Source organism: Numenius arquata, chromosome 19, assembly GCF_964106895.1.
Source record: "Numenius arquata chromosome 19, bNumArq3.hap1.1, whole genome shotgun sequence".
Taxonomy (NCBI): domain Eukaryota; kingdom Metazoa; phylum Chordata; class Aves; order Charadriiformes; family Scolopacidae; genus Numenius; species Numenius arquata.
The window spans coordinates 10,489,232-10,517,220 of NC_133594.1; the positions used below are offsets into that span (position 1 = coordinate 10,489,232).

General features: G+C 48.1%; 2 protein-coding genes across 3 annotated transcripts; one reads left to right on the forward strand and one right to left on the reverse strand.

Annotated features, from left to right (window-relative positions):
- Positions 1–882: 882 nt before the first annotated feature.
- Positions 883–13,865, reverse strand: RBM18 (RNA binding motif protein 18). Its single transcript, XM_074161009.1, has 5 exons — positions 13,622–13,865; positions 7,387–7,513; positions 6,024–6,110; positions 4,150–4,235; positions 883–2,769 (listed from the first exon to the last, which is right to left on the reverse strand). The coding sequence occupies exons 1-5, from the start codon at positions 13,732–13,734 to the stop codon at positions 2,610–2,612; spliced, it is 573 nt and encodes a 190-aa protein (XP_074017110.1). The 5' UTR covers positions 13,735–13,865; the 3' UTR covers positions 883–2,609.
- On the forward strand, positions 13,816–27,989 carry MRRF (mitochondrial ribosome recycling factor). 2 transcript variants are annotated; one of them, XM_074161006.1, is made up of 7 exons: positions 13,816–13,930; positions 14,853–15,052; positions 15,500–15,655; positions 16,890–17,008; positions 19,634–19,725; positions 25,023–25,182; positions 26,724–27,989. In XM_074161006.1, the coding sequence occupies exons 2-7, from the start codon at positions 14,878–14,880 to the stop codon at positions 26,799–26,801; spliced, it is 780 nt and encodes a 259-aa protein (XP_074017107.1). In that variant the 5' UTR covers positions 13,816–13,930; positions 14,853–14,877; the 3' UTR covers positions 26,802–27,989. The 2 variants fall into 2 exon arrangements, with proteins under 2 accessions (XP_074017107.1, XP_074017109.1); XM_074161008.1 differs by having other exon boundaries at positions 13,919–14,158.

A 27,989-nucleotide genomic window follows, 5' to 3' on the forward strand; every position in this document is an offset into this window, starting at 1 on the left:
TGGGTGTCAGCACCAACTTCATCCCTTCTTACCTTCCCTCCCACCGGCGCCAGAGCCCGTATGAGGCAGCAGCAAGGCACGTGTCCATGAACTCAGCCAGAATCCCAAGATTTGGGGTTAGGCATGTGCTACGTTCCCAAGGGTGAAGGTGTGATTTTGTACCTGTCCCAAGCGAGGGAGTCTCACCACAGGCAGGGAGATTGTTGAGGAAAAACTGCCACCATGGCCATGGTGACCATTGTCCTTGGTACCCACCGTGTCCCCAGAGATTTGCTGGAGATAGAGGGGAAGCAAAGAAGCCACTAAGGGGACAGGGCCATATGCCAGAGGTAAGAAACAGCCCCAGAGGACTCCTCGGGGGAGGCAGGTGCCAAATCCAGCTCCCCTTCCCACCGCCACCCTCCCAACCTCCATACTTACGGCTCCAGAGCCGGCCGCATCCTCCACCACGGCAATTCCCACTGCCCGCAGCTTCCCAAAGACCCAGAGCTGATGCTCATAAAAAAACGTTACCAAGTATTTACCTCATCCCAGCTCCAGGGTTAGAAACTCACTGGTTTTGCTGCGCTGTTGCCGTCGGGAAGCTGCGGCATTCCCAGGAAGCGCAAGCAGAGCCAGCGCCTGCCAGGCCGGGGGCAGCAGGAATGACCGACCCAAACACCGACCTGCAATAAAGCTCCCCCAGGTCTGAGTCCGGCCGAAGGACAGACAAGGAGCTTCTGTTAATGACTGTGGCAGTGCAAAAAAAAATAATTTAAAAAATAATAATAAAAAAAGACTACGGCTATTGTACCCAGATCTGTATCAGTGGATTCGGCTGATGCCAAGCATTTACCACCCTCACTTCCTGCTCGCCACCCTCGCTTTCCTGAAGGAAAACATGCATTTTAAATGTTTATTTAGAGCCGTAAGAATTTCAACAAATTGTATTCAAATACAAATAACTATCAAAGTATGTGTCTGACGGGAACACAACCACACACCTGACTCTAATCTAGGTATTTTCTAAATTCCTAATAGAAATAGAATTGATTGCTGTTCTAAATAATGCAGGTACAGATTGGGAGGGCTACAAACATTAGACCACGCAGGAACAAAACACAGGCTGTTCGCAGAGGAATGTAAATGGGCGTTACTGACATTCATCGGGGTACAGGCTCCCAGGGATACTACTTTTCTCTTTACTCAGGTACCCAAAAAAACTAGATAGCAAATATTTAACAGCACGAGACCTACTTTTTGAACAGTTCAGGCTTTTAACAATCCATCCACCCCACAAATGCACAGCTCCGTTCCGGCTGCTCGGTTGGGAAGCAGGAAGCGTGCTCTGCCTGAGGCAGGTGCGCTGCTGCAGGAACACAAACCTCACTGCGCTGCGCCAGCGAGCAACACCCGCGCACGGAAACCAGGGGCTGCTTCAAAATTATTTCCCTCCTCTTGTCTGAGGCCACCGTTAACCAGCTCGGAGAAGCAACTCAGGAGCGTCCAAAGAGGTAAAGATTCACCACTGAAAGGATCAGGTAGAGCGGACATCGACAAAGTCAGACGCTCTCCAACATCCCCCTCGCACACGCAGGCACAGCGCTGTGTGCACCGAGGAGAAAACGCTGCCAGACAGTGCTGCTTCCTCAGATTTCTATTTTGCAGAGAGCATTTAGGGAGAAAAATGTGCTGCAGATCAAACGGTTTAAGCCAAATGCCATCCATCAGACCTGCGAACGAAGCAGCACCCTGCGGAACCCCTTCACCACAAACGCTTGTGCCACTTTACACCAAGAGGCAACCAAAAGCAGAAGTTGGACAGGTTCGTGGGCAAACGCTGAGGTCATGTGCTTGACAGATGTCTCCGAGGCGGCAGCGTTATTCTCACGCCGTCACATCTGGTTTACAAAGAGCTGCCACTGACGGGGACTACTGAAGGCAAACAGCAGACAGGCCACCGCTGCGCCCCGAAGCTTAGGGCACAGCGCAGACCTCACCGGGGCCCGAATACACCGATTCCTACGGCCTGAGTGACACTGAGGACATCCGTGCTGTGTCATCACTCATCTTCAGGCTATCATATCAGAAACTAATACCTGAAAGTTTGCAAAAGAAATTTGCTTTGGTGCATATAAAATATTGCATGCACAGTTACTAAAAGCATTGCAAAATCTATTTAAAATGAGTTTTATTGAGATGAAAAAGTTTTCCATGGTAACTACAGAATGTTAATCAAAACCAAGTGCTTCCCCTCCATTAAAAACACAAATCGGAATACTTTTTGTTCAAAAATACTTTAAAAAGTAATCAGTTAAATGGAGTATTTTTGGATGTGCTTTACTCCATACACTGGTTACTGTTTCTAATCTTGCTTAATGAATGCACACTAACGAGAGGTTGTCTGCGTGTTCATCAGAGGCTTTGAAGGGAACCTACTTCTCTGAACAGCGTTCAGCTGGGGAGCCGCACCGGCAGCAAGGACACCTACAGCGTCACAAAACACCGTGCCACAGACAGCAGTGTGCTCAGGTGGCAGCATCCTTCTCACTCTACAAAGTACAAAAGCATTGGAGGACTCCAGGTATACAAAGCAGTGTTTCCTTGCTACCATTATCGCTTCATAAGCATCATCTCCTGGATTTCCAGGCAGCTCTGGAATAAGGAGTAGTCCTTTTCTTATCCGGTGGTTTGAAGTAAGAATAAACGGGCGCTGCTGGGTATTCCGCATCTGGGTTTTCTGCCATCATTTTCAGCTTGGCTTCAATGGCCTTTATTTTTGCACTGACACTGGAAAGAAGAAAAACAGAGGAGAAATTGAGCTTGATCTGAGCATGGAATCAGATTCCAGCAATCCAGAGATTTTGCTGACACATGAGGAGGGGCGAGGCAGCCCCCACCGCTGCGCTCACAAGCGGCGTGAAGCTGGGAGGCAGGAATCTACTGCTTAAAGCCCACGCTATTTCACTTCAATCCTCAGCACGGATTTGCTCAGGAAAAGTCCTCCAATATACATCACAGCACCACGAAATAACGGTCCTTGCACCTACTCAGCACTTTCCTGAGGACACTGAGCAAGACCAGAGTATACAACAAGGCTCCCTACTGCATGTAAAATGATGTCATTTATGGAGGTCTGAGCATGTGCAGGAAAGCGCAGCTCAGCCCAGGCTGCTGGAAACAGCAGAGAAATGAAAGCCAGACTTCCTCCCAGCTACAAGAACCACTCGGGATGGGAAAACCCCAGACTCTAATTAGGTCAGGAAGAAACATTATTTCAGCATTAGCAGGGTTTATCCCAAAGGGAGAAGCTATCCCGGGTTACACCCCAAATTCCTAGGACTTTTGTTATTCACTATTCTCCATTGGGTATGGACCGAGGAATGTTCCCCTCTCTGCTGTGGTGTCTCACAGCATCCATCCTCACTAACACAACTCCTCTGTGCCAGACGTAGCTAACAATCTGCACGACTCAAGTCTGTGCTCGTTACTTCCTAGCGTGTTACTTCTGAATCCCAAGTTCATTTTATCTGTTGGCAAATTCATTATCCCCGTATAGTTCCTTATAGCGTTCCACTGAGAGAACGCAGAAGAAAACCACATATCCTTTCAACCAGGCTGGGAATTAGCAAAGCAGCACTACGTGCTTCAGGTAAACAGAGGGGTTGGAGAATTTAACCACATCCCACGGAGAAGACCTACCAGCCCTGACACTGGGGGAAAAAAAAAACAAACAACTACCTCTGATTTTGTTCAAATCTTTTACCACTATAATACAAGTTCTCGCTCATAAGTATTTTGCTTAATCAAATTAGTACAGTACAAAACCTCTCACTGAAAAGTCTTATGAAAAAATGCAAAGCACATTCTGTCCAAATGAGCTGGAATGCCACACGTTCCCAGTTCCCCACTTTACCTCTTTTCCTTCCTACTGCCCCAGTAGCTTCCCACGTTAGAAAATTAACTTCAAGTCTGAAGTGTCCCACATCAAACGAGTTACTCTGCAGCACGCTGCCCTTCTAAAAACAGCTTTTTAGAGTTTATTAAAACTCCAGTGTCCCGTGTTATATTTCTAGCACAAAGAGAACGCCAACTCCAGATCTCACTGAAGAAAGTCAGTTCCCTGCTGCTCCCAGAGTTTGGTCACCTCTCACCCATCCCACCTCCTACCTCAGGTTAGACTGGGGCGGCTCCGTGCTGGAAGACGGCTCCAGACTGATTGGAAGGATCTTCTCATTTTTATTGTGATCATATCTCTGCAAACAAGAGACGAAGGATTGAAGTCAGCTGGAACTACAAACAAAGAAACGTTTGCCCACAGATATGCTTTATAATTGTATTAACATCACCTCAGATTTTAGAAAGCTTTCAGGAGGAATGATTTTGGTGGCCAAACACCAAAACAAATCCCAATCATATTTGTTTAGTACCAACATGGAACGTAGACTCTGATGCTGAACACTTACGTGCATTGTGCTATGGATCCTTAAACCTTATCTTGTCCTATCACTTGTTCCCCTCTAGATAAGGCATGAAGCAAAGATGGTAAGTTTTAAGGTTAACTACTGTATTGAATTGCTATGCTCTTTACACAGATGTTGTACAGAGTCAGAAGGTAACCCAAGCACACGACTGCACAGGATCACGCGGTGCTGGGAGAAAAGAAAAAAGAAGGAAAAAAAAAGACCAGTTAGGAACAACCTCCTTTCTGTAGAAAGCAGCTTGTGAGTCTGTCATCTCTGTGGGCAACGGGCCTCCTGAACTATTCGCAGAGTTCTGCTTCCTTATTTCGCTTGGCACAAAGTCAGGCTTGTTTTTCAGCAAAGCTGCTCAAACCGACAGTGTCTGGTAAGCCTTGGCCTCATCTTAAAACTACTTACCATGGTGCTGGTATTGTCTAAAATAAACACTTGTTACAATAAGCCAGTTTTGTGTTGTTAAATCTTTCCATTCACACATTCCACGCAAACTGAACTGATGATTTACGCGTGTTCTTCCCCGTGGCCCGGACAGCCAAGCACCAAGCTGCCCCGCTGAACTCCCACCGGAGTGACACTCGCTGTGCTGCCCAAAACCCCTTTTACGGCCTGATCATTCCTCAGGCACCCAGGAGCACGTGGAGCTCCAGCAGCTACAGAGCTAAGGAAAATGGAGACGGCATTTGCAGAAGCTTGGATGTGCTGACAAGAGCCTGAAGCCCTTGAAGCCAATAATTAAAACAACATGGTCTCCTCTAACGAAGATACCTGTTTTGGTGGGTTGGTTTTTTTTAGCATCCAAAGCACTAGTTTACTTGATAAGGATAGAAAGCTGCTTGTAGGATAATTAACACATACTAAAAGCAAACTACCCAAAGGAAAATAGCAGCAAGAATCCATTTATCTGCAGAGAAAGTTATTCAAAACAAATTGCTTTATCAAATACCAGATAGTAAATAACTACAGGAGAAACGAGAAGAATTTAAACAACTAAAAAAACAAAACCAAAAAAAAAAGATGTTCCAGAAGGTGCTGCCTAAGTTAATAGTAAGAACTTGATGCTTTGTGCAACACAGCAAGCAATAAAAGGATGTTTAACTTAGATGTGAAGTATGTTGCTTTAAAGTCAGAAGTAATTAGAGCTGCTGGCACATAAGGGCTTTCAGAAGTGGAACAAAGCAACAAAGTACTTGGTAGCTGGGAATTTCCATGCATCTCCTATCCAAAAAGGAGAGCAAAACCACAAAGGCAAGGATAAAAACCTTCAGCCAATCACTTGCTAAGTTTGGGAGAAGCTAAAATGTGACATTTATAGAAGTAATCTGTTCATATTGCTCTGATCAGAAACTCCCTTACAAAGAACATCAGGTTAAATGGCCTATTCTCACTCACAGAAGTTCAGGGAGACAGAAGTAGCACATTGTTAATACAATTTTTATGAGTTATTTCCTAGAACAGACTGAAATTATCTCACCAGGCTAAGATAGCCTTGATGAGAATTGTTCCATAGTATTAAATTTTAGTATTAAATTTTTTGGATTTTGCACATTACAGCAAGCAGCTTACCTTGACTTGTGCGTGTGCCCATCGCACCACCAATTTCTTGGAAAGGGCCAGCTTCCCATTGAGACACTGGATCGCCTTTTCTGCCTCCTGCACAGGACGCACAGGAAGACAGTTCAATAAACAAACCAAGCCTTTAGTCAAAACCGACTCAGATGTAAAGAGCCTTTTTTCTTTGTAAATCAGTCCTCTGTACAGCTAACTGACAGCAAAGAAAGTTTATCCCATTGTATCCCCACCCAGGAATACCCTTGGAGGACACCAACATCCATCTGAGTAACCAGACTTTCATAAACTAGTAAGGCTGATTCTTTCACTTGTTTTGAGGGAGGAAATGGGGAAAAAGATCAGGAGTTTGAAAACACCAAAAGTAGAGGCCACTGAAACAGCATTCTGAGGGAGTTTATGCTACAGGAATTTCTCTAGAAAATACTGTGACTCATTACAGTGATTACATGTGTCTCATTAACACCTATCTACACTTATTCCACATCCTGCTCATGTGCACTGCAGCAATTATCCACTTGGTCCTGATCTATGCTCAGCAGTTGGAATCTCAGCTTCAGGATGCTCCTAAAAAACTGGATTCACAGCAGTTGAAAATCTATGTTGCGATGCCATTCCACCTTGCCATGAATAATCATTCCAGCACAGCTTCCAGAGCTAACATGGAAGCCCAGAGCTTCTCAGGGCTTGTCTGACATCCTCACCAGCAACTGCACAGCAAAAAGATGAGGGCGTACAACAACAAGCAAATCTCCAAACACACTGTTCTCCATAATTTTTGAACAATTCTAGCAGAACTCCGACAAAATAACTACAGCTCTGATGTTACAGGGGAGCATGACTTGAAATGCTGACTTTTTAAGGAGAGCCAACGCTCTGAATGGGCAGCCAGGGACAGTTCACCCCAGGGTGCTGCAGGTTTGTCACGTTGTACATTGGGCAGCAACACAGGAGGGGGTGTTTGTGCATTTGCAAACCCAAAGGAAAACCAGGAGGACTTCAGAGCAGCTCTGGAATTCAGGTGGCCTGGCAGGCTGATCCAAGGCTCTGGGTGGATCACAGCATCTCCACTGTACAATTCCACAAGCTCGCTACAAAAGTGGACCAAAGAACTAGCCCTTTCCGATTAGCATTAGAAAGCAGGATTCAGGAAAAGACAGCACAGGAGAAAGGAAATCACTATTGCTGCTTCCAGGAGCAGTCAGAGTGGGGCTGTTAGAGTCTGTGGGTTTGTGTAGACGAGGTATTTAACTTATCCCTTCCTGTTTTAGCTTTACATTGACATTAAAAAAAAAAAAAAAAAAAAGATGGGGAAAGAAGCCAGTAATTTAAATCAGAATTGTAGGTAATAGCAACATACCTGTTTGGTTTCAAAGTTCACAAAACAGTAACCCCTCGGCTGCCCCTCCAGAGCACCAGACTTGTGAAAGAGAAAGTCAAATTGCTTTACTTTGCCAAACTTCTGAAGGAGCTTGAGAAGGTGGTATCTGAAGGGGAGACAAGACATTAATGAAACCTTTCACCACTCTGAAAACGAGGAGATAGAGAGGAACCCCCTGACACACACACACGCATCACAGTCAGTCACATAAGCAGTACGTGTGACTGCATGGGATGTGACTGTTTGGGAATACACGTATTCCCAAACACCTGCAGAGGTGGGTCCCTGTACAGCCACCCTTCAGCACCCACAGCTCTGAGCTGCACTATCAGTGACTGCTCTCAAACTCCAAGGCACAAACCTTCTCTCCCAGCGGTGCCAGCTGAAGGGTGTGCAGAAGATCTATTAATAATTGGCTTTTGGAAAATTATGCGAGGGTTTGCTAGGCGCCTAGGAGGGCTTTGCCTCCTGCTGCTCTAAATTACACCTACTTTCAAGGACAAACATCATGTCTCCCACTCCCTAGCCCTGATGTGGCCGCCTGAAGCTCCATCCCCTGTGCTCCTCTCCCTGCACAAGCAGTCCTAGTCCTCTGTCCCTCAGGATTCCCACTATTTTTGCTGCCCTCCCTGTCCCTGTACAAGCACCGCTAGTCCCATCCATTCCCTGCGCCACACAGCATCAGCGCACCAACAAGGGCAGAGGCCAGATCACACAGAAATGCAGCCACTCTCCCACTTGCCTGGCAGAGCTGGGGAAGCAGGAAGACAGAAGAATAAGCAGAATTGACAATAAACCAGGCAAAAAAAACAAAAGGCACCAGACAGACCTCAGTATCATCCAGGCCAAATCTGCCAGTGCTTCTGGCTCAGACAGCTTTGCAGTGACATGCACATTAAAGTCAGACACTTACTTAGCCAATTATCTTCCTGCCATCCAGTGGGGAGCGTGCTGTTTTCAATAAAACTGGGAAAAGCCAGAGTAAATCTGTCTGCTTAGTATCTGGTGCACTGAACAACTTAGAATTAGGAGCACATTTGTTGTATAGGCCACATCTAATCCTGAAAGTTCCTTGCAACTTTTCTGGTTCCCCAGATCAAAGTGTTTGACACCACCAGCTGACGTAGAAGGAAAGTCACGCCTGTACTATTTCACCACCCGGCCCCATTCCTAGATGTTTAAGAATTGTCTAAGGGTTTAATAAGGGTGTCTTAGTCAGGATTCACCTTCTCCTGATCAGCGTTCATTAGCAAACCACCTAGTTTAAGCCAAATTTTCAGCTTGCAAGCTAGCACTCAGCACTCTGAAAGTCTACCGGGATAACTGAACGGGCACACAGGAGCACCAGGCACCGGATGAAACCTTCCACGTCACGAACAGTCAGTCGTGGCCCAAGACGGCCGAACACACCAGGCAACTTTAGGGACAGTCCAAAGAGGAAGGGCAGGCAACATTTTTCCTAATAAAGCTCGATAGGATGTTTGAAAAGGGCTTTAGCCCTTTGTTAAGCTTTAGAGGCCAGGCAAGAAAGTTCCAGGAATGTGAGTCATCTCACAGGATGGGTCACGGTGGACATTCAGGATATGCACTTTTAAAGAGGTGAAGGTGCAGCAAGTGTTCAGACGAGCAGTGCAGAAGGGCCAAGTGATCCCCCAGGGGAATAAACACATTGTAATTGATTATGGAAGGCTTCCTACATCCTTTGGAATACAGACGAAGCCCTGTGGTCTTCCAAGAGGCCTAGGAACCCTCAGTCTCTGCTCAGAAGGCAAGGGAGAAACAAAAGCAAGGGCAGGAAAAAAAGAAAAAAAGGAGCTGGTTACACGGTTGCCCAGTTTCACCACCACACCTCAAGCTACCAACAAGCAGTCACAGGCGTACAAATAAAAACCCTAACTTTAGAGACATTTGATGCATATAAAGCCCTACATGTTGAACTTTCAGAGCCTCCAAAATATGTAAGTGTACCTTGGGTTTGTTTCTATAAATATATTGCCACAAAAAGCACTTGCAATTTTGGCAGTATGAAAATAAAGTCCTTACCACTAGAACACTGTCCCTCTCCTGGCAATTACAGAGACAGTGGAAGGGCAACAGCGATTCTCATTGCATGCTGTTTAGCAACAACAAAACCCTGCAGCTGCCCTGCGAAAAGGAATACTTGGTGGTGTTTGGGTTTTTTTATCCTGAGAACCTCTGCAGTCAAATAATACTTTCTTAGCAGCGAAGTGGAAGCTGTTCCTTTAACACAAATTTTATTAAGAGTCTAGAAGCAACCTATGTAATCTATTTTATTTAGTATCTTTAGATCGTAGATGATGAAAACGTTATTTCCCAACCATTCATGCAGCTTTTACAACTGCAGGTCACCCACTCTCCATGGAACAGCTCAGAACTGAAATCTTGTATAACTAAAACTTTCAGGCTGCGATTATGATTTGTTATTGTTAATATAGTGAGGGGATTAACAGTAACTTGACAAGTAGTTTTCCAAGCCAAGAGGACTTCAGAACCGAAGGAAGAGCCATCACGGAAAACCCAAAGCCTTAAAAAAAAAAAAAAGTGAGAACATGTAAAAAGCTTTACTATGGCAACGACTTGGGTTATACGGAGCTTGGAAGTGATTCGCACAGATGTGGCCCCACCGCGCTGTGCAGATCACTGCAGCCAACCTCAATTTCCACTTCCTGTCATCTGATGTGAATGCGAGACAAACCAGCAGCTCCCCCATTTCCTTTTCCTCCACTCTTCCTCCTGGCACCCCGAGCGCTATTCAAACACAGGCAAGGCTTCCTCTGAACAATGCTGTCCCAAGGATACCGCAAAGGTACCGGGCCACATGCGAAACCTATTATTGCGAAGAATTTTGCCCCACTGGGAGTCAGCAGGAGTCTGTAACAACAACGTACGCACACATTGTTTTCTAGGTGAGACTCATCAAGATGGGATCTTAGACAAGCAGCAGAACAGCCAAGGAAGTTGAACACCCGCAATTTCATAACTGTGGAAAATGAATGGTCATTCAAAGGCTACTGGAAACTAGATAATATGTATGTGTTAATTGTAGAGCTGGAAATGAAATTTTTGCCCGTCCAAAACATTGAAGAGTCTCAAAAGGCTTTACAAAGAGGAATGGGCAGAGGCAGCAGTCCTGCTCTGCCACACAGGAGACATGACGGAAGTTTGGGGTTTTTCCCCACAGGAGCACTGAGAGGTGATGTGAACAAACAGTTGTGCCACAGCACATCTCCTACCCCACTGCACAGCTGGGGGACAAACACTGCACCAGGCAATGCTCACGGTGATGGTGGCAATGCTCACGGTGATGGTGAGGGGACTCCACGGCTTCCTTGAACAGTGATACTAAACCCAGAACTGACCATCTGCTGCCCTCCTCGTGCACTTCCACAGCAGGCCCCCCAGCAAGGGTCATTCAGCATCGGAAATACCTGGAGACCATGCCCTATGTCATGAACAGGTCCTGCAGTGGCACCTCACCTCCTTCCAGCTGCTAAGAATACACTCAGCAGACTCCTAAAACTATCTTCTTCCACAGGCAGAACAATCCTCTGAGGAAGCTGAATAAAAGACAACAAGTCACCCAAGCAAACATCCCTGAAAAGGAGGAATGCCCACCAGAAGACCCACCATACCCCAGTATGCAGGGTATGTCAGTGTTCAAGACCCCTTGAGACTCCCATCTGAGACACAGTATATGCAATAACCTCCTAGAAGCCACCAACTTGCAGGCTGTAATTTGTGGGCAGCCCTACATTTAACAATTCCTATTACTGCAGCTTGTGCTCAAATGTGTACGTTACCTATTAACTCCCTAGTGCTTGATTGCAGCTATAGGTTGCTCTCTAAATGGAAGTCTTGGATTAATTCAAGACTTTCTGAACTCATTTCTGCTCGAGAAAGTCACAACCACTTATTAACCCTGCTAACAATTCAATCAACTTTACTCCGTCTTAATCAAATCTTAGAAATGGCAGGGACAACCCTTTAAAAATCTGATAAAAGCAGCAAACGAAGAAGCAACTATTTAATATTCAGATATATGTTTTTAGTCATGTGATTAGTAACCTCAACAGGGATAATTCAGATGAACAACTACGAGCAGAGATGTAAGCACTTAGGATAAGAAAGTAAACGTGAAGATGATTTATAGAAACTTACTGACCCGACACAGAACCACACTCTTTCTCTTTACACTGACAACGTAAAGTAAAATGAACTTCCTCTTTTTTTTATCACAAGGAAATAAAAGTTACAATATAGTTTGCAGGAGAGAATAGCCATTTTTAAAGTAAAACCAAAAGCGAGGCACAGAATTATAAAGCCTGGAATAAGCAACAAGCACTCTCACTTATCACTGGGCAAACTTTTAAACAATTAGTAGGACGGAAGCACTCTAGGTTTGGTGATGGCAGAGAATGAAGCCCTCTAAGCAGTCTCTCCCTCCTTGCCCACAGCCGTGGTGCTGCTCTGGACACAGTCCCCAGCAGCGAAGGAGCCAGGCTGCTGGATTCACCCAGCTGCAATCAGTTATTCAAAACGGAGCCTCCTGCCCATGCAAAGAGCTGAAACCCACAGAACTCATTTCACCCAAGCTATGAAAACAGTACATTTTGCCATATAAAACTATTACTTGTCTGGCCTAGACTCAGAGGAACAGCCCAGACTGAAAAGGTCTTTAAAAACACCACTAATGATCACCCCGGGAAGCGAAGGATCTAATGCATTTACAAACACCTACTATTCTTCCCCTCACGCTAACCCAGTTTCCTGGGTCTTTAAGGACCCAGCAAACAACACACTCAAGAACTCCTATATCTAATTTTACGTGGTCAGTGAATGTGGACAAACCAGAGGAACATAGCTGTGGGATAAAAATGGTAATTAATGCAGAAACCACCCAAAGCTGAATGGCTGAAAAGCACAATGCATTAATGATTCCATTTAGAGGCTATTAGAAAACTGCTCTGTTAAGATGAACCACATTTAGAATAAAAACCTAGCACCTGCACACACACAAAAAGAAGCAGGAAGAAAAAGTATTCCATGATAGGCATATACAATAGTTAATCAAAAATGCTTGTTTCTTAGAAGTGTATAAACCCCAAATTGTTTTGGGTTTGGTTTTTTGTTTTGTTGTGGTTTTTTTTTATACGACCTATGATTTCTCAGCACACTATCCAAACATTGGACAGCAAGTCATGTTTCCTCGTCAATTTAGCTGTCCAAATACTATGTTTGCTCAGAAGATAATTACCTGTAGTCTGGAGAAGAGATGAAATGCATACACACACGTTTGATTTATACACTTATAAGCAGCCAGCCCCCCTGTATCCTACCACATTACCACTCAGTTACTCAAGTAACTCCTCTCTTCAACCCACACCCTGCTGCCGACACCAGCAAAACAACAAAACAAGGCTCTTGATCACCCTGCAAGTTTAAAACCTAAAATTCTAACATATTTAGCAAACAAAGACATTTTCCACCCCTGGGCTTCCAGCTCAATCGATGGCTCAGAGGATCGCAGAATGCAGTAGTTACATGTCTGCCTCTGAGTCCCTCGGTCCATGGGGACAGCACAGCCCTGGAGACACCCCACATACACACACACACACCCCACACACACACTTCAGGCCATTTGCTGCCAGGCAGCAGCACCAAGCAGACCTGGAGTCAGCCATGTAGTGCCATGGGAGCTGGGACCAACTGGCAAATCTCAAGCGGGCAACCATCACCCCTCGCTGCAGGGCAGAGGCAAGAGCTGGGTGTGCCACACCAGCCTGGCACTACCCTCCTGGGCACGGGGGCACCCCCAAAAAGGGTCCCCCAAACTGCCACCCATCCCACACCCAGGTGAGCACCAGGGACCAGAGAGTGGTGACCCAACGCCGGGCCCTCGGGATCAGCCAGGGCTGAGGAGGGACAGGGGAGGAACCGGGGCGGGGTGATGTGTCACTGCCCAGCAGCACTGCGCTGCTGTGACGGGGGGGGACACGGCCTCACTGATGGGGTACCGGGCGGCCCCTACGGCTGCTGGGGGGGGGGCACGGCCCCGTTGATGGGTACCGAGGGGCGGTACCGAGGCGGGGTAGCGGGCAGGAGGCGGCGGCCCTGAGGGCCGGGGCAGGCGGTTCCGCTGGCGGCGTGTACCGGGAGAGCCAGGGGGTGCGGTGCCGCGTACAGAGTGACTCACTCGGTGATCTTGGGGTCGAGGTTGCCGATCCAGAGGCGGTGCCCGTCCTGCAGGGCGCCCTCCGAGAGGATGGAGGCGTTCTCCAGCGGCAGCGCCTGGCGCCCCGGCTCCATGGCTCGGCGGGGGGCAGCAGCGAGAGCGGGGCGGGGGCCGGGCCGGGCCCGCACTCACCATCACACCGCGGCACCGCGCAGGCCGCGGCCGCTCCGTCCTCCCGCAGGCCTCGCCCCGCCCTTGGCGCCGTACGACGACGTAACGCCGCCGACGCGGCCCGATGACGTCGGCTGGAACGCGCGGGGCTGCGCGACGGTGAGCGAGGCTGCCGGCGGGCGGGCGGACGCCCGGCCTACCCCTACCCCTACCCCTACCCTTATCCTTACCCCTCCCCTTACCCCCACCCAACCCCTCCCCTCCCCTCCCCTTAGCCGGTCCCGGTCCCGGTCCCCGGCTCAGCCCGGCCCTCCGCGGGACACCGGGGGGCGCGGGGCCGACGCGTCCTGAGGAGAGAGGGGGGGCCCGGCGAGGGGGCGGGGCCAGGTAAAGGGGCGTTGTCGTTGTGGGCGTGGCCTCAGTGGGCGTGGCCGGGACCCCCTTGGGGCGGGGCGGGGCTCCGCGTCCCGGGGTCGCCGCTGCCGGGCCCGGGGCGCAGGGGGTTCGGGGTCCGGTCCCCCGGGGGGGTTCCCCGCCGCGGCGAGGGGCGCAGGGAGAGGCCGCAGCCGCCGGTAGCATCCCGACTCCTGCCGCCATCGTGCCCTTGTCCGGGCGGGACCCGCTCTTCCCGGGTGCTTTCCCCCCGGTACCCCTGTGTTTTCCGCCTCTGAGCACAGCAGAGCCGTAGCTGCGGTAACGCCTCTGAGCCCCAGAGGGGCTCAAATACACCCTGGGAATTCGGGGGGAACTTGGGGCCTCAGACCTCATATAACAGAAATTAAGTTTCTGCTCAGCTGACGTGCAAATACCAGATACTGTTCCTGCTCAGCAGATGTGGCTTTCGCATCCCAGGCCCGTGTCCCTCTGGACAGATGTGCAAAGGCCACGCAGAGAAGATATTTAGTACAGGCTGGCTGCCACCGAGCCCTTTCCACTGCGTTTCCCCCTTGGTCACTGCAGTGCCCCCAGACCCGCTGCCCACGTTGCTCAGCTCTCACCTTGCACCCATCGGTACAACTGAGACCTGAACCTGTTTCTTTCTGGCATGCTGAGTGTTCCACCTGCCTGTTCTCTTTTCCAGGTGGGTTAGGGCAGAGCTGTAAACGATGGCCGTGGCACTAAGATGCTTCCGTCATCTGCCTTCCCTTCTTTATGGTTCTTCCTTCGCAATGCGACGGGGGCTGCCGTGGGCTCCTGCAGCCTGCCCGGCTCTGCTCCTGGATGGCTGCAGGCAGTCTGTCTGTCAGATGTTGCTCACCAGATGGCTAGCTACCAAAAAAGGTAACGGCAACAGCCTTTTTCCTAGTGTTTGCAACCCCTCAGTATGTTGCCAGGATTTCTCTCCTTATCCCTTTTATCCCGTACCAGTATTGATCTCGGTTGGGCAGAGCACGGCTCTGGAGGAGCTGTTTGCTGGACGCTGTTGCAGTGCACAAGGGACCTGAGCCCATCCCCAGGAGAGATACCGCCCGGAGCTGGTGCTGCGCTGGGGCAGCAGGCAGCAATTGTCACAGTCCAGGTTGGAGTTTGTGCCCACAGCGTGACCTACAAAAACATTTTGGCTTATGTGCTCAAGTGGTGGGCTATTTACTCATTTAAAAACACAGTTACTTCGGTTTATTTTAGATTAAATTCTAAATCTAACAGGGGTTTTAATGTCTTCTTTCTACTTGCTAATGCAACAACTACTTGTGAGAAACAGAAATTGATGTTATATGTAATTTGCAGCTAAAGGTAAAGGGCAGAGCCAAGCCAGAGTGAATATCAGTGCTGCCCTAGTTGAGGATATTATCAATTTGGAGGAAACCAATGAAGACATGCAGGCAGTGGTAGAAGCTCTGAAAGAAGATTTCAGCAGAAATCTCAGCGTTAGAACCTCACCAGGTTGGTAACTTTCTTGTATGATGCTCTATTGCCTGTAAATGATACCAATCCTAGTAACTAAGAACTCTGATTTTTTCAAAATTTGTTTTCTTTTTATTGAGTTACTCACCTGGCACCAGCTTACTACAACCTTGATGTTCCCAACTAAAGGCTTTCTTCACCCTGAGCTTGACCAGGAAGAATCCATTTTTGTTAATAGCTTCCTGGAAATAGCTTTTGTAAGTGGGAGATGTCAAAAGTGTCTAACTGAACTGTTTGCAGATGTGATGAAGAAGCAGGTTGTCAGCTAATGGTGCAGTAGGGCAGGAAAAATCCAATTGCCATTAAATTAGCCTCTTGGAAATTGCCTTCAAGCTGGTGTCTGGCATATACAAACTTTTTTTGCTGGGCATCTTTGTGGTTAGTGACCTTTAGAAGCCTTGTTCACTTAGTGAATTTTGTGTTTTAGGAAGAAATGTGAATATATTTGACTAAGCTACAGTTACTATAACACTGAACATACACGTTTGTAAGTAGTATCAAGTTTCAGGGATAAAATTTAACATTAAACAATGACCAAATTTGAATCATTCACCACCCCAGCTCTGGCAGGGGCACTTTGGTCTTTAATGGAGTTGGAAAGCATAGCTCAGTCTCTTAACTATTTATTTTAACCATAGGTATTTTTTTTAATTGCACTGATTAAGTACCTCTTGTCCCATGTGCCTTTTGGCCTGTTAACATTTTGCAGCAGAAACTAGAGAGCAGATTAAGAGTAGCTCGGGGAGAAACTGAATACTTTAAATTAGGCAGAGTACAACACCTCCTCTTGGGACTCAGAAAAAAAAAAAAGAGGGGTTTAAGAGAGCACTGCTAAGTTAAAGACAATAGTTGTCTTGATTTTTATAACAACATTTTGATTTTCTTTAAGTTCTAACTATTAAAAAATAACTATTTCCTTTTCATTCTTAACAATCTTGCTTAGTTTTCCTATTCTAGTAAGAAAAACAAACAAATTTTGTTTTCATGTTTTTGTGCTTTAGAGCAGCATTGAAATATTTAGCTTGCAAATACCACAGGGGATGCATGAACACAAACAGCACCTGAAGGCTGAATAAACATGCTTTTTTCCCTTTTGTAACATCTATATTTTGCATACCAGAAGGGAAGTGCGATGCTGCATACGCATTTTTATTCGGCGTGGCTGCGAACTGCTGTACGGTACTGAAACTCCCCTGTGTTTGGTTCTTTTGAGGGGTCCTTGATCACATAATCGTGGTGACAAAGGATGGGAAGTTCCCGCTCAACCAGCTGGGGCAGATCTCACAGAAGTCACCGCAGCTCATTATAGTGAACATGACCAATTTTCCAGAGGTAAGGACGCGTTACCGAAGGCACTGCGAGGGGAGATAATTACTACGGGAATGAGCAGGTTGATGCTGAGCGAAGGAACGTTTCGAGGAGATTGGTCAAATGGGGCAGGGCAGAGAGCTGTGGCTGGGCTGCGCGTCGTGGCTGACACAAAACAGAAGTGATATTTTGCTGCTGATCTGCAAGAGCTTGGTTGAAAAGTGGCGCTGAGCATGTCGCAGACCTGAATTACACACAGAAACAATGCTGCGTCTGCCCTGTTGTCTTTATGTCATTTCAGTTCCTCACGAACCGAAGACCATGCACAGAACCAGAAGTGTAGCTGGAACAGGCTGTATTTGTGCTGGGGACACCAGCAAACTCCTCTAAAACTTGCTTACTTATCACCAGGGCTGGTGACACCCCCAGAGGGCTCATGGAAGAAGCTGCTGATGTAGCCTATGAGCTTCTGAAAAGCCTCCTTGGTAGGACGAAGCTGGGCCCCTGAGAAGTGCTGTCGCAGGGCCTGACTCGGGCACTGCTGAGGGTGGCGAGCTCCTCCCTTGGCACCACCTGCAGGTCAGAACCCCAAATTAGGTGCTTTGACCTGCTCTCCGGAAGAGCCGACTTCCCTTCATTTTTTGCAGGAGCCTCAGTTAGACTTGCCCGCAAAGGAGGCAGCAAATCTGAATCCCACCTCGGGATCAAGCACTGGTGGTCCCCTGGGGCGGGCGCGGGCAGCGGGGCAGATAGGAGCAGTAACGAGCACAAGGTTAGCTATTCATCCCGCTCCAGGTCTGGAGGTTTGCCAAAGCTTATCTCTATTTATTTTGCAAAGGCTTTCCCCAATTAATTAAGTCAGCAAAGTCTCAGAGGAGGTCAGTGTGAGGCACTCGATGCCTAAGTGTTTCTTAAAGTGTATCCAGCACGTTTAATGGCTTTGAAGAATGAAGGCCCCTCATCAGCGAGTGCACCGGGGTCCCTCGGAGTGACGGAGCTGGGAGGGCCGGGGAAGTCACTCCATGACTTAGCCCGTGTCCAAGCAGGAGCTCAGGCTGAGAAATGAGCATGTGAGAAATTAAACGTCACCCTATATAGCATCGCCTACGGTTGCTTTCTAAGCCAAAGGACCATTTTTCATTTGAGCTAGAGCTAGAACTATTTCTCTCAGTGCAGTTGGTTTATACCATAACTGTCCTGTGGATAGGCTGAACTATTTAAAAAAATTAGAGAGAGGTTTACTTGATGTCATTACTTCCAGCACATACCCAGTGCTGCATGGCACTGGAAAGCAAATAAAAATGCCTCAAGAGTCTGGAAAAGAAAATAATCATAGAAAAGGACTTGCAGGGCCAAATTCTGTTTGCCTGAGAATTGTAAAAACAAACAGGACTACGTCTTTTAAGCATGGCTATTTATTTCATGGGCTACAAAAGGATGGGGGCAATATGGCAATGCTTTCCCCTTCCTCTATCCCCTCCAATATGCATGTTAAACACCGCAGCTTTTGCTGAGCATTTCCTTCCTACAGAGCAAGCACTGTCCATAGAATAACACGTTTACATTCCTAACGTGCTGAGATCATCTTGGTTACATTTTCTCTGCCCTTGTTGTGTTCTGGAGGCCAGCAGTTATATCTTGCAAAACACTGGCACCGCATTCATTCTGTTGAGTGATGTCACACGTTGGAGACCCAAACAAATACGCAGAGCTTTATTTTGTGCCTCAGTTGACAAAAGCCGAACTTCATAAATGCAGTCTGTGGCAGCAGCCTGGAGCTAAAGTTAATGATGGGAGAGAGAGCATCAGAAATACCAACGTGCCTTGTAGGAAGTGCCACACGAGTGCCACAAGAATAGAGACTCGCTCGGACTTGTTATTGTCGATGGCAAGAACAAAGCGACCTGGCAGAGCGCGGTGGGAGCTCCCGGCAAAGCTCCGATTTAGCCACAACAGCTGTCGCTCTGTAGAGGTACATCAGCACCCTGGGACGGGGAAGGAATCCCTTTAATCACTTCGCAGTTCCCAGGCAAACACGCGCACCCCACCTTTTAAGCAGAGCAGGGTGTCAGCCAGCGGTGATAGAGTTTTGAGAAGTTAATCCTAAGTAATAAACTGTAAAATAAACACGAAGCTGGGCACAGGCGCTATTTCTCAGCCAACTGCTACTGCCCTGCTGTAATGTGGTTAGGTTGTAGTGCTGAAGTGGTTAAGTTAGTTAACGTTCCTAAATTGGCACTGTGTGATTTCGAGTGGGAAACATTCAACTGGAATTTTTAAATGCTCAGAATCTTTCATCTCCTTCGCCACAGTCAGGCTATGCCTTGGGAATTTATTGCGGTTTCACTCTGCGTTGCCTCAAACCATTCAAATAGTTTCAAAGAAGCAAAACAGTTTTCTTTTGTTGTTGCTTTGCTTCCCTTCCCCTCTCCCCTGCTCCGTGCCCCCCTACCCCGACGCCGAGCGCGGCCGGAGTTTCCCATTCGGTTTGATCAAAGCTCTCTGCACCAATGTAACTTCCTGATCTTACTGGTAACAGAAGTAAATGTTTCCATGTTCCATGGAGATGGATTGCCAACTATTGACAGAGTTCTGGCATATGGGAATGATTATTTCCTAATTCCCTTTACCGTTTGATCTGTTTCACAGAGCACAGCTGCAGCTACGAAGGCTATAAGGGAGAGTGGCATGAACCTGAACCCAGAAGTAGATGGGACACTAATTCGGGTGCCGATTCCTAAGTGAGTATTGGTGGCTTCCCGAGTTCATCGTCACACAGGATAATGCAGTAGGTTGCAGCGAGCACCCTTCAGAGGGCAAGCGCACACAATTGCTGTAATGTCATGATGAGGCTACTTTCCAAATAACTGTATTTCAGGTTCAGAAAAAAATCCAAGTCCCTAAATGCGTCTGGTGGAAGCTCTTCCAAGTGTCTGAGCTCTAAGTCGCCGCATTTTGGCATCTGATGGTTGGTCTTATTGTTCTTTATCTTCCCCCTGCAGAGGAAAGTTGGTCCTAGCTGGCTGCAGCACTTGGCAAGAGACAGCCAGAGGCTTTTGAAGCTCCATTGCCTTAATTCAGGGGCTGATTCTTTGCTGCCCTGCTGTAAATTCCTTGAGTTACACCAGCGCAGAGCAGCAGTAACACAGTAGTGAACCAGCAGTACTAGGAGTGCTTAGTGCTTCAGTTTGGGTCAGGAGAGCACTTTTGAAGCGAATCCCCTGGTGCTCCCTGCTTGGCATGCTTTGGGCTGCAGCATCTCTGCCTGTGAACAGGGTTCCTGTCAGATGAAACACGTGTTCAGGCCCTGGGACCCGGCTGGACCTCGTGTCCAGCATCTCGCTGACATAGACCCGGCCTGGGTCGGGGGCTGTAGCTGCTCTGCCAGCCCTGGGTGGTGCAAGGAAAAGTCACCCCTGCAGCAATGGAGCCGTCTAAATGCCCTGGGCAGATGCAGGTGTACCTGGTCTCACACCGGGGGGTTACGTGGTGCTGCAAACAACTCTCACAAAAGGATAAAAACAGCTCCGTACATCCCTGTGTGCACAAACACCTTGCACGTGCGCTGCGTTTCACAAGCAGGTGACTTCTCAGTAGAGATAAACCAAGAATTTCTCGCGCTTTAGATCGACTTTAAGAATTCTATGGAATTTTAGCTAGCATTTTGATCAGAGAAGTCTAATTGCAGCTTTCCGTTGCTGTCGGTGAGAGGGAATGACATTATCATTCTATTTGCTGATTTTCTTTTCCCCGTGCTCCCTGCCCTTCCCCCATTTCTCAGGAGAGGAGGCAGAGGAGGAGGAGGGCACCATTATCTTCATAATTGCTGAGGCTCCTGGGTTGCTGCACAGTGGTTTGATTGTTAATGGGCACTTGGGTCATCCTTGAATATGAATTGCAGGGGAGGAAACTCCGAAACTGCAAATCCCAATCTTTAAAAAAAATACTGTTTTTTAAACAAATGGGTACGGTCTGTCACTATCTTTTGCAGTGCTGCAGAGCAAAAATGGGTCTTCTGTCCCCAGGGAAGATCTGCCTAGTGTGCTTCTTCCTTCCCTCTCCCCAGGAACCCAGGGAGTCCCCAGTTAAAGAGGTTTTTGGCCTGGGAGATGAGCCCTGCAGGTCTGTCCCCGCGGGCACCTCCAGTCCCGTTTGCTCACCCACTCTTTAGTAACACCACTGGGTCTTTCAGAGTTTTGTCAACTCATCAAAAAGACAAGCGGACAGTTTCAACCCTTTAAAAACCTTCTAATGCAAAGGGAGGTGGAAATAATCAAATTATGCCATCGACCTCTCTTTAATATTATATCCCCAAATTACTTTTTCTAATTTTCCAAAGGTTTTCATTTTCCCAGCTCTCTAAAGATGCTTATGAAATAACATATGACAGAGAGAGGCAGTGAAATTGCCAAAGTTATGGCAGGTGTGGAAAATGAACAAACAAATCAGAAACTAAGGGACAATATTGTTTCTGCAGAAATTGGTTCTTTCATGAGGGGAGGCACAGCGCAAGTAAAATCAAACCTGAATTGTCCTTGCCTGTTACTAAAAACACCTTTTATTCTTACCTATCAGCTGGACACACATGCATCATATTTTGCCCGCTGCAGCTCCAGCTATGCTTCAGTGCTTGAGCGTGTTTCAACCGAGCATTTTAAAATGGAGTTTACTTTTCAGTATTTATTCTGTTAGTTTAGTTTTCGCATTGCGGTTTTTAACAGAAAAAGCACACATTTCTTTCGTGTTTACTTCTGCTTCCTGCTAGGATCCCCTCTGCTCCCCGAAGCATTCGCCTGTTTGTGTTGCTAGCACTGCATAGGCAATATTTATTTGTATAAAAAGTATTCTCTGAGGGTTTAAAAATAAAAAAAAAATAAATAAAAAAAAAGAAAACCAGCCATGGGAACACATGTATTGGTTGATCCCTTGGCCGAATTTGACCTGACCTTGTGTCTTTTATGGTATTGCCTCATTTTTAGATTCATCTTTTTTGGACCCATTGTGTTACACTGGATATTGTTTGTAAATTAGTAATATTTTTACACATGCTTTACTGAAAGCCAGATGACTCATTTGAAAGTTTAATGACTCATTGTGAGCTTTTTTTCCTTTGCCCTTTAAGAAATGTGCAAAGATACCTACTATGGGGAAAAAGAACTCAAAAAAAATTCATTTGAGAAAGAAAAAGCTGTTTGTGAGCTGTGTTGCTCCCGATCGCTCATCATCAGAAGTCTCTCGCATGCTTTTTTTGAGCCATATATGTTGCACCCTGTGTTTATCTGCAATTATGCATGCAGAGTATCTAGTTAAGCCCGCTTTCCTTTGACTGATCCCTCTCGTTGACAGGAAATTCCTAGCGTTTGAGATACAGAAATTACTCTTACCCGCATTAAGGTCTTGCGCTGGAGGCGGGTGGTGGCCTGTGCTGGGTCTGCTCCTGCCGCACGCGGGGAGAGGAGCATCCAAGGGCTGCGGCGCTTAAAAACCCCCGCTTGCTGGTGGAAGCAGAAAGAGAGGAGATGTTACCCATGGGGCAACGTGCGTGTCTGAACACCCTGGTGGCTCAGCCACCAGGCTCTGTCCTGATCCCGGCAGGGAAGGGCCATCCTCGGGGGAACGGCAGGATTTGAGCCCAGTGGCCTTTGAACCAGAGGGGAGGGCAGTGTTCCCCCAGGGAGAGGGGAAGGGGCAACTTGTCCTCATTCCCCACTTCTAGCACCTCTTCCCCAGGTTCACGTCACACTTTTTTTTTTAGCTTTAAAGAAGGGGTAGGGGCAATGGTTACTAGACAGAAAAGAAAACATATCTAAGAACAGCTTAGAAGTCCCAGATCTGGGGGCAGGATTAAACAACTGTCCTTAGAAACCAAGGGCCTGGCTTGTGTTGATGGATTCCTTAACCAGAAACAGCATCTGCTCAAAAAAAGTGTCCGTTTCTGGCATTGTTGGTAGCATTGCTGAGAATTTACACACAGTCTGGCTGGAACATAAAACCCGCTGAGAAACTCCACGGCGCTGCGCAGTGATAAAAAGAAATTGGTGTTAATAAAGACAGACAAGGAGGCATGAAAGCTGTGACCCCGTGCCAAGAAGCATAGGAAATCTGGCAGCGCTGCATAAACAAAAACATTTCCTTAAAGGCTCGGCAGCCCCGAGCAGGCGATTGATACCCTCGGCACAATCCGCAAAAGCCGAGCGGGAGCGGGGAGGCGAATAGCTGAGGGCGAGCTCCGTCTCCCACCGCTCAGCAGCCCTGCTGAGGACCGGCTCCCCTCGCCACCCAGCAGGAGATGGGAGAGATTTCCAGCTCCCTCCTCCCAGTTTAGCAGCCGGGATTGACTCCCTGCCCACCCCCCCTCCAAAAAAAGCTGCCTGAGAATCTGACCTCACCCAGACCTCTGTTTCTGAGCCGGCTTTGCTGGTTTCGCATGTGCTGCGGGGACCTCTGGCTGGGGAGATCGAACACGAGAAGCCCCGAGGGCATCGATGTTGGGATGCAGAGGAAACCACAAGTAACCCCGTTCACTTTTAATTAGGTATTCAGTCCCAGCTCGAGCCCGCACTGACCAGAAGCCGCTTGCCACATGTGAAATTCGCTGGCCATCTCCCCCTGGCGGGAGCGGGGCGGGCTGGGGGTGCCAGGGCTGCTCTCTAGGTCTGTCAGCTTTTCTAGCAATCCCAAATTCCTGTAATTACCCGTCAGTTCTAGGAAGCCTATTTCCTCCCGTGAGGTAAAGATAACTGGTGAGAGGCTGCAGACATCTGCCCAGGGAAGGTATCGGCAGGGGCCCGACTCGGGAAGGGCTGAGGGTCTGATCCTGCCCCGACAGCCCCCTCGGAACGCACACCCACACTGCCCTGGGAGCCCTCGCCCCACGTTTCCTGAGTTCTCTGCAGGAAGAGTCCTGGCCTCAGTGTTTCGGTGACCCAGGCTGTTGCAGCCAATTTCTAAATATGCCTGTGAAATGTTTATTTTGCAATATCTTCCGCGAGCAGACAGGCGCTCTCTTTCTAGCGAGTCTCTGCGAGCGCACGGGGGTTTCTTCATTCTCAAGGCAGTCTGTAAACTTCAATAGCCACAAAAATAATTAAACCATTATTGTTAAGCACTAGCAGTTGATGTTGACAGTGATCAGCTGTAGGTGCTGGAGCATGACCAGAGCTGAGGTGACACGGCAGCCGTTCCTGCGCCTTATTCAGATGCTCAGACTCCTTCATCACCTGCAGTTTTTAGTTTGGGATGGAAAGTTGCGGATTTTCTTGTGGTACCATAGCAGTGACTGACACCACGTCAGGGGAAGGTGGAGCTGAAGTTCTCCCGGGCCGAGTTACCGGCTTAGCATCACCCTCCTGTCAAACTTGGCGTTCACATCATCTTCGTAGAAAAAGCCTGGTTGTGATGAGCTGGAGTAAGGTTGAGTGAAACATAAGCTCTGTAGCTTCCAGATATATAATGCAGGCTCTTCAGTTGCAGGCAGACGGTACCGAGTTTCGGGAAGGGACGGAGGTTTCCTCCCAGCTTTGCAGGGCTACACTTTTCAGCCCCATCTCTCAGGTCCGGAGCTAGATTTTCCCTCTTTCCCACAGATGCTTTGGCAGCAGAAAAAAGGAAAGTCTGAACATTTCAGCATGACTTTCAGGCACTGCAGTGACAACTATAAAACAAGTAAGATCCAGTCTGAGTCCCTCCACTTAGGGCTGTGCTGGGAACTTTCCATTCCAGGCTCAAGACTTGCTTCACTGGGGTGTGCTGCCCTGGTGATGCTGCACAGAAGCGGCTGCTTCACGCAGGTGGACCAGAGCAGGATAAAAACACACTCTGAGCTGTTAAGTCCCTCTGCCCTCGCGACGTAGGGCGAGCTCTGTCTTAGCGCAGGCGGCATTTGGGTGTCTCTGCACATCCCAGCTCGGTGCTGGGAGGTACTGCAGCCGAGAGGATCACTGCATATACCCAAAGTCCATCACAGAAGATAAATCTGGCTGTGCTACACATGACACTGATTTTCCTTTTGGTGTTTTTTCCTTCCCCTCATCGCTAGGGTGACGAGGGAGCACAGGGAGAGCCTGGCCAAGCTCGCCAAGCAGTCCACCAACAAGTCCAAGGAGGCCCTGAGAAAGGTGCGAAGCAAAAGCATCAACCAGGTAAAGAAGTCCAAGAACAAAGTGTCTGAAGATACCATCTGGCTGCTAGAAAAGCAGGTAGTTATTCCCCCCCCTCCTTCTGCCGTATCATGATGTTTCACAGCTCAGTGGTGTTTGTCCCAGTGCTTGGTGGCAAATCTCTGGCACTGAGAACCAGCTGGGGAGTGGGTGACCCTGGGCTGAATTTTCGAAGTCAGCAATGGCTGTTATATTTGCTTTTTCTTTGTGAGATTTGGGCCTTCGACCTCAAAGCCAGATTTATGATATGAACCATTTTAGGCTGACAGCAGTAAAAAAAAAAAATATTCCCCGAAAGCTTTCATACTACGAAGGATTGTTGCAGAAACCAGCTGAACTTGGGAAACAAAATGACCCACATCCATAGCTTTACCACCACTTGCACAGTGCCTGGCCACTGCAAAACAGCTGGTGTTAATGAGGATTGCTCCAGTTTGTTATTAATGAAAAGGCTAGCAAGATTATCTCTGTTAGGAGTTTTTGGCTCCAATTCAGGAAAATACTTAAGCACATGCCTAATTCCCTAAGAGCAGATGTCACTAAAGTCAATTACTTGGGCATAAACTCAGGCACAAGCCTAAGTGTTTTGCTGAATTGATGCCTCTGAAGGCAGGCCATTACTTTTTAGCTGTTTGTTTATTAACAGCTAAAGTTAGATACATTGCAAATGCTTCGGGACAGTTCTCTGTGTGCTCACAAAAATAAACATTGATATACAGAGCATTTGTGCAAGCAGGAAAAATGGCCATGCTATTGTAACTGAATCCTGTTGGGAAGCAGTTCTCCAAGAGCAGACAGATGGTTTTTTGCATTTGTAGAGGTAGTGTCTCAAACCTAATTTTCGCCTGTACCCAAATTTTCCAGCATGGGGAAAGGTCCTCGTTACATACCTCAGACCTTGGGACTGAGTGCATCTTAATCAGTCCTGAAAAATTAGTACAACACACACGCACTCACACAGTGCGCACCAGCCTTTATCTGCACTCACTCAAATAAGTGCATGCACATTCTGGTCCCATTTACGTGCTTGCTGTGTCCATCCCGCGTTAGCAGGAGACCCGATTCCTGGGCAGGGCTTTAATAATCACCATTTCTTTCTTTTTACAAGAAATAAACAGACCTGTTACTTCATGTGTGAATTCTCAGCCTGTACCAAGGCTGCGCTCCCGCTATTACCTAGTTTGTTCTAATAGCGGAAAGGTTGTGGGAGGTAACGAGATAAGCTTTCTCTTCTCTGGTGCCAACACCAGCAGGTCTCCAACTCTGCCTTCCCCTGAAGTCGCTCTTGTTAAATAAAGACCTGAACAAGTCACCTGTGAAGCTCAGCCAAGCGTTTGCATTATGCATCTCTTTTCAGAGCCTTTGCCCAGTCCCTGTTCTCGCTGCACAGATGCGGCACTGGCACAGAATCACTGAGGGCTGGTGGGAGCCCCCAGGAAGAGCCCCTTATCGCCCCAGCACTATTTTGGGTTTTATTAGGAATTTAGGCTTTGTTCCAGGAGGTGATCCAGTCACTCCTTTCCCTTTAAACTCTGGCATCACCTACCCTGTGACTCAGACTTGTGCTGTTGTTGCCACAGATCCAGCAAATGGCAGACAGCGCCGCAGCGGAGATGGACAAACTGTTGGCAGCAAAGACCAAGGAGCTGCTTGGATAAGCACCATCCCGATGGACACACTCCCTCCTCGAGCAAGAACGGACTGTCACACACCCTGGCCATTCATGCCCAGAGTCAGAGGCCTCGGGTGATGGGCAGGGGCGGCTCTGGCAGACCCTCCAGAGCAGCTCTGTGCTTTGGCTGCTCCAGTTCCCCACCTTGGATGGTACTGGAGGGAGGGGGAACTCTCCTCGCTGTTCTTCATCCAGGTGGGTGAACGAAGATTAAAAATAAAACAGCAGGAGGTAGAACTGGAGGCTGCTGGAAGGTTTCCCACGCAAAAGCTGGGGCATAGGAGGGACAACTGCCCTCGTCACCTTGCACCCCAACCCGATGGCATCCCAGCACCTCACAGGAGCAAGGACCACGCACAGGGGAAACCTGTGCTGCCCTGCTGTGAACCTCGGCGTTTATTTTTCCTTAAAATAAAGTGAAAATGGAGACATGGAGGAGCAACTTTGCGCCAGCCAGTTCCTGGTTGGTGTGTCCACTTGGGTTCACATGTCCCAAAAGAAACGTTTGTCCATTGCTGTGGCCAGCTAGCCACAGCCTGGCCACTGGGAGGGCATGAGGGAGCTCAACACCGAGTGGTGCAGGGTGGGCAGGGGAAAGGGGCTTTGTGCTTCCCTTGGCTTCATGGACAGAGAACTGAAACCAGTGCTGTCAGCTTGGCTGCTTTAGCCAGGACCGAGAAGACCAAAAGCCAACACAAAAACTTTCCAAAACCAGCATCTGCCCTCCCTGACCAGTCACAGCACACCCGCACGAGCTACCAGTACCATATTTTAGGGGGTGGAGGAGGTAGAAGCAGAACAGGGTCCCGAGCACATCGCACAGCTCAACTCCTCGCTACCAGCAGGTACTTCCCAACAGCAGCAAACGGCCTCCCCGCAGCCTCGGGCGATGGCGAGAGGAGGGAAGGTGGTGGCCAACACCGCAGCCCCATTCCCAAGGCATTTGGGTTCAAAGAGCACCAAGTGTTCTGCAGTCCTTAAATAAACAACTCCCCAAAAGCCGGTTTGTGTGTGCGGTGGGGAGGGGGAGGAGGATGAAGGATTTGCTCTGCTAGGGCCCCACATGTCAACAATTTCTCTGCTTTGTGTATTTTGGCCAAAGTGCTTACCATGATAAATGAATAAAGGAAAATGGCGAGCCCAGGGCGGTTACATGGCTCGGTAAATTGCTTTC